Here is a 6,975-nt window from a genome sequence, read left to right as displayed (position 1 = left end):
TTCAAATCCTAAAAGATGATGCTGGAAAGTGCTGCACTCAATATGCCAGCAAATTTGGAAGACTCAGCAGTGGCCACAGGACTGGAAAAAGTCAGTTTTCATTCTAATCCCAAAGAAAGACAATGCCAAAGAATGTTCAAACTACTGCACAATTGCACTCATCTCACACGCTAGCAAAGTAATGCTCAAAATTCTCCAAGAAGGCTCCAACAGTATGTGAACCAAGAACTTCCAGATGTTCAAGCTGGATTTAGAAAAGGCAGAGGAACCAGAGATCAAATTGCCAATATCTGCTGGATCATCGAAAAAGTAAGGGAGTTCCAGAAAAACATCTACTGCTGCTTTATTGATTATGCCAAAGTCTTTGTGTGGATCACAACAAACTGTGGAAAATTCTTCAAGAGATGGGAATGCCAGACCACCTTATCTGCCTCCTGAGAAATCTGTATACAGGTCAAGAAGTAATAGAACCGGACATGGAACAACAGACTGGTTCCAAATCAGGAAAGGGGTACGTCAAGGCTGTATACTGTCACCCTGCTTATTTAACTTATATGCAGAGTATATCATGTGAAATGGTGGGCTGGATGAAGCACAAGCTGGAATCAAAATTGCCAGGAGAAATATCAATAACTTCAGATATGTAGACAACACCACCCTTGTGGCAGAAAGCAAAGAGGAACTAAAGAGCCTCTTGATGAAAATAGAAGAGGAGAGTAAAAAAGCTGGCTTAAGACTCAACATTCAGAAAACAAAGATCATGGCATCTGATCCCATCACTTCATGGCAAATAGATGGGGAAACAATGGAAACAGTGACAGACTTTCTTTTCTTGGGCTCCAAAATCACTGCAGATGGTGATTGCCGCCATGAAATTAAAGACACTTGCTCCTTGGAAGAGAAGCTATGAAAAACCTAGACAACATATTAAAAAGAGACATTACTTTGCCAATAAATGTCCCACTAGTCAAAGCTATGGTTTTTCCAGTGGTCATGTATGGATGTGAGAGTTGGACTATAAAGAAAGCTGAGCGCCAAAGAATTGATGCTTTTGAACTGTGGTGTTGGAGAAGACTCTTGAGAGTCCCTTGGACTGCAAGGAGATCAAACCAGTCAATTGTAAAGGAAATCAGTCCTGAATATTCATTGGAAGGATGGATGCTGAAACTCCAATATTTTGGCCACCTGATGCGAAGAACCAACTCATTGGAAAAGACCCTGATGCTGGGAAAGATTGAAGGCAGGAGGAGAAGGGGACGACAGAGGATGAGATGGTTGGATGACATCACCGACTGGATGGACATGAGTTTGAGCAGGCTGTGGGAGCTGGTCATGGACAGGGAAGCCTGGCATGCTGCAGTCCATGGGGTCGCAAAGAGTCAGACACAACTGAGTGACTGAACTGAACTGAATTAATGGGGTAGATATAATTAGTAAATACTAAACTCTGAGCCCTGAAAAAAAGCCACATCTTTTCAAATTCCCATAAAAAGTCATAAAACTCACAAAAAACCCAGAGATCATATGGCAAAGAAAACTTCACTGAAGTCCAAAAAAGTAGAAATCTTAGTATTATCTGATTATAATGCAATAGAACTAGAAATAACAAAACACAAAAGCACCCACTACCTGGGCTCATAGGTGGAACTCAGATGAGCTTGAAGCCAAAGAAGAAATCAGAACCAAAATTCTGTGGCCCCATGGACTGTAGCCTGCCAGGCTCCTCTGTCCATGGGATTATCCAGGCAAGAATACTGGAGTGGGTAGCCACTCCCTCCTCCAGGGATCTTGCCAACCCAGGGATCAAACCCGAGTCTGTTGTGTCTCCTGCATTGGTGGGTGAATTCTTTACGCACTAGGGCCATCTGGGAAGCCCATAGAGTATTTAGAAAGTACTGATAAAAATACACGTTAGAACCTATAGGATACATCTAAAGCAGTGCTCGGAGAATTCAGAGCCTTAATTTTCCTTTTTTTCTTGTTTAGCAGTATAAAGATCTAAGCCTCTCAAAAATTTTTTTAAAAAGCAAAGCAGGAGCCTTTTAATAAAGACAAATGCATAAATTAATGAATTAGAAACCAGAAAAGGGTAATTACTAATAAATGGATCCTAAAGATGTTTCATTTTGGAAAGGAGGGGGGTAGATAACCTCATTAGCTAACTAACCTAATCAAAAGGGGGAGCACAAAATATACAGTATCAGAAACAAGGGTAACATAGTCATTTAGAGGAATTTATTTTCGGAAGCCTCAGGCAAATAAATTTTAAAACCTGGATAAAACGGGTACTTTTCTAGAGAAACATAATTTACCAAATTCATTCAAGAACCTTTAAATCGATCATTACGGAAGGAATGGCGAATATCTCAGTGCTACCCAGACCTCCACCTCCCCCAAATAAATGCACTGGCCTAGACTGCTTCATGGAGGATCAACCAATCTTTAAAGAACAGATAATCCATTTCTACTTACGATCTTATAAAGCAGAGGAAGGAGGAAAGCCTCCACTGTCTTTGTGAAGTGAGTGTAACACTGACGCTAAAACCCAACAAAAACTGTTCCCAAGAAAGAAAACTAAAGCCGAATGTCACTGATGAAATTGAAGTAAAACTATTAAATAGAAAATGCAACCCCATGGTATGTTACAAGAAATATTTCTCATGACCAAGTGGGAACCAACCAGGAAGGCAAGGTTGGTTCATTACTAAGAAATCTGTATTATTATTCACATTAAGAGAACAAGGGAGGAAAAAAAACAACCTATGATCAGTTTCACAGACACTGAGAAGTTCAAATTCCAGTCTTGATTTTTAAAATTCTTAATACAACGGGAATAGGTAGACACTTATTTTTAACCTGATAAAGTATCTGCCCCTAGACCAGCATTTTGTGTTATGAGGAGATCCTAGAAGGTTCTGGTTAAAGTCAGAGACAAAGCAAGAATGTCTATTGTGACCACGATTATTTTTTATTGTTCCAGGGATAGTAGGCAACCTTAATATGACAAAGAAATCAAGGTATAAAACTTGCAAAGCAGGAGGTCAAATTATTGCTTACGAATGATTTGATAGTGTAACTGGAAAACTTAAGAGACGAAATTGAAAAAGCTTTATAAACAACAAAATTCAGTAAGGTGGCAGGAGTTAATAGCCTTTATTTAAACACTTATGGAAGAAAAGATTAGCCATGAAAGGTTAATGTTCCAGAGGCAGGAAACTTTAAAAATGTGCAAAGGTCTAAACGAAGACAGTACTAACCCGTTCCTGAGGGACACGGAAGAAAGTCTGAACAAACAGAAAGGGACAGACCATGTTATTGGAGGGAAAGACATCACAAAAGTGTCACTTCTTCCTAAATTAATTTATAAATTGCATGCAATCCCAGTAAAAACCCAAACAGGATTTTGTTCTTACCTAGATAAGTTGATTCTGTGGTCCAGACAGAAAACTAATAGAACCAAGAGGTTTTTGCATAAGAGAATGATGAACAACAAGCAGGAAGCACCACCAAGTATTAAAATGTGTTACACACATGCTATGACACGGGTGAGCCCTGCAAACGCTGTGCAGGGGCAAGAAGCCAGTCACAGGAGGCCACGTACTGTATGGTCCCTTCCCAGTAAAGGCCGAGAGAGAGGAACCTGTAGAGAACGGAAGATGAAGGAGTGGGTAAAGGGATTTCTTCTGAGCTGACAGGAATGCCCTAAAATGGACTGGGGTGATGGTTGCAAAATTCTGTAAGTATATAAACCACTGAAGGGTACACTCGGATGGGTGGATTGTATGGTACGTGAAAAATATCTCAACAAAGGTGTATTATACTGCTACAATAATTAAACCAGCATTGCACTGATATTTGAATATACTTGTATCCATACCCCAACTTTGCACCAGATAAATTACCAAACATATCAAAGATTATATATTTTAAAAATTAAACCAGAGAAGAACTAGAAGAAACCCTGGGGAAGCTCCCTCTCTCTTTTTTTTTTTAACAGCCTCAGAATGAGAAACGACATTAAGTATGACACAAAATCCAAAGTCCATAAAAGGAAATACTGACAAATTTCACTTCACCAAAAAAAAGTCCTCCATGACAGAATCAAAGACAAATGACAATCTGGGGGAAACATCTGCAGTTCATAGAAGAGACAGAAGTCTAATTCCATCATATACAAAGAGCTCCTATAAATCAATAAGGACAAGACCCAGTGGGGGAAAAATAGATCAAGAGGATGAACAGATAAATCAAACCACATCCGTCAAAGTTACAAATGCACATACCTTTGAGCCCGTATTTCCTCTTGCAGAAATCTACGGTGTGGTTTTACTCACATCTCTGTGGCACATACCCAGGGGCAGTTTGTTGCTGCGCTGCTTGTAATGGCAGGTGGGGCACGGTTCTCCTTAGGGGACGGGCCAAGAAAACAATGGATCGTCCGCGCTACGAGAAACTACGTGCAAAGAATGAGGGAGCTCTTCGGATGCTGACATGCAGGATGTGTTGCTAAGTGAGAAAAGTGAGGCGTCGGACAGTGGGTACAGTCTGTGCAGACACACGTACTTGCTGGCACGTGCATAGAACATCTGGGGAACACACAGGAGTGGAGAGGAGGCTTTGTCTCTCTACCCCTTTATTCCTTTGGAACACTGGACTACATGAGTATATTACCGTCTAAAGATTGTTCTTCTTCAGCAGCTCTCTTTGAGACCCCATGGACTGTAGCCCCCCAGGCTTCTCTGTCCATGGGATTCTCCAGGCAGGAATACTGGAGTGGGTTGTCATTTCCTTCTCCAGAGGGATACTGCCAGACCTGGAATCGAACCCATGTCTCCTGCACTGGCAGGTGGATTCTTTACCTCTGAACCACCAGGGAAGCCCCTATCTAAAGATAAATACATATTAAAAAAAGAATAAAGCAACAATATAAACACAGTAATAAATGGTAATCCTGTGCTACAATAGGGAAGGGTGGGGACTGGGGACTGTGGTGAACTGGAGAGGAATATCCCTTTAAAGACGCAGGCGTTCTGTTCTAACCGATAGCTGCAGTACAGGAGGAACACAGGCCTGTGTTACCAGATTTTCTGATTCAAGACACACTAGATCCAGATTTTTATGCATATCTCCCTACTTTTTAAAATGTTTCTAAATACTTAAAAAATAACAAAAACAACAACAAATCTATGGTGGTTAAGAATAATCGGCTCAGAGGGCTTGGGACCCCTCTCCTGATGGTAAAGCAGGACAGACCCTTGGAAGTTACCAAGTCCAGATCCCTAACTTGACCCATTGAAAAAACCAAGGTCCAGAGAGGAGAAAGGACATGCCCAAGACCACACAGCAATCCAAGCCCCAAGCTGGATCCCATTTGGGACGACAGTTGACTTTTGAACGATATGGGGGTTAATTTGAACATAATTTACAGTTGGCCCTCCATGTCCTCAGTTCCTCCACCAACCACGGACCCTGGAGTACTATAGCGTTCACTACTGAAAAATATCCATGTATAAGTGGACCCACACGGTTCAAACCTGCGTTGTTCCAGGGTTAAGCATGTTTGCTTTCCCGTGATCCTACTCTCTGCTGACACAGACAGACATGGCATGTGGCAGGCCATGGAGAAATGCTGGGGTTGGGGTCCCGGTGCTGGTAAGTGGCCAGAGGAGGCTGCTGGGGAGGAAGGTCGCGCCCGGTGGGTGTCAGCCAGGCAAAGGGAGTGGGTGCCACTGTCAGGGAGGGACCCCAGCCTCCCAGAGGCCTGGGAGGGCACAGAGCGGCCAGAGCAGGCTGGCAGTAAGGGGACACGCTGGAATGGGGACGGCTGTCCCCGCCTGAGAGCTGCCCTGCCGCGGCCCGAGGCGGGGTGAACTCGGCATGTCCCGGAGGATGCCAGCCCCGGGGCCTGGAGCGGGCAGAGGAAGGGGTAGGGGCCAGGACTGCGGGGAGGGCGCGTCACTCACACTTGCGCAGCTCCAGGCTCTTGGTCGGGCAGGCCAGGTGTTGGCCGGGGGCGTTCTGGGTCCTCTGCAGACAGGCCAGCATGGCTGAGCTGGGGGCCCACAGCGGGGCGTGCTCTGCCGTGGGGTCCCTGTGAAGAGGGGAGAGGAGGTGCTGGTCACACAGGCCGCTCCAGGCCTATCTCCCAGCTCCCCACCCGGCCTGACTCACCCCTGCTCCCAGGGGCTTCCCAGATGCCCCCAGGCGTGCTCTGACCCTCGCCCACTCCATGCTCTCTCAGCAGTTCTCCTCCATGTTCCTTCAGGTGGCGGTGGGCTCCATTCTCTCGTAACCACCTGCCAGCAAATCTGTACCAACCCCCCTCCCTCCTCCTCCCCGCTCCCCACCTTCAGCCTTGAGCTCATGAAGGGCACAGACCTCCCATCTGTAGGGTCATCTCGGGAAGCTACACGGAGGGGAGGGGTGTCCGGGAACTGCCCGTGACACACAGGGTTCCCACTCATTGAAGTGTTGGTCTCCCCGCCACCACCCCAGTCTAGAGACTTCTCACAGTACCCCTGGAAGGGTGAGATGTCCAGGGTGGGGTCCCCGTGAGAACCGGGGGTGACCTGTGCTGAGTCTGACCTTGGCCTCAGACTGAGCCCTGAGACCAGGCCCGAAAGGCCACCAGGCCCCCTGACTGAGTCCCCAAGCCCAAACAGAAAAGGCAAGGCCCACCCAGGGCGGCTCAGACGTGGCTCCGGACAGGTCCACGTGGGCTCACTCACCCAGATTCACACAGAAGTGAGCATTTTTAGCTACACAAAACCTCACTTTCCCCGAGAACCTGGAGCCTCTGAGGGGCAAGATGACACGGGCAGGGCCTGCCCTGGATGGATGGGGAGAGGGCGGGATGTTTCCTGCCAGGGAAAGGTGGGCCCAGGTATAGGCTCAACCCCGGACACTGCTGAGGATCACCCAGCCCGGGTGCCCCATCCCCACCCCCACCGCCAAGGCCCGAGCTGCCAAGCGGGG

The 6,975-nt window shown here is 46.1% G+C and overlaps 1 protein-coding gene across 1 annotated transcript in view; it reads right to left on the bottom strand.

Annotated features, from left to right (window-relative positions):
• Nucleotides 1-6,975, bottom strand: part of FAM222A (family with sequence similarity 222 member A) — a 60,212-nt gene that overhangs the window by 23,785 nt on the left and 29,452 nt on the right. The window contains 1 exon segment of the mRNA XM_070385993.1: nucleotides 5,964-6,091. Coding sequence (XP_070242094.1) covers nucleotides 5,964-6,045 — 82 coding nt within the window. The 5' untranslated portion in view covers nucleotides 6,046-6,091.

Source organism: Bos mutus, chromosome 17, assembly GCF_027580195.1.
Source record: "Bos mutus isolate GX-2022 chromosome 17, NWIPB_WYAK_1.1, whole genome shotgun sequence".
Taxonomy (NCBI): domain Eukaryota; kingdom Metazoa; phylum Chordata; class Mammalia; order Artiodactyla; family Bovidae; genus Bos; species Bos mutus.
The sequence above is the reverse complement of the archived record's forward strand: the minus strand, read 5'-3'. Positions and strand labels throughout refer to the sequence as shown.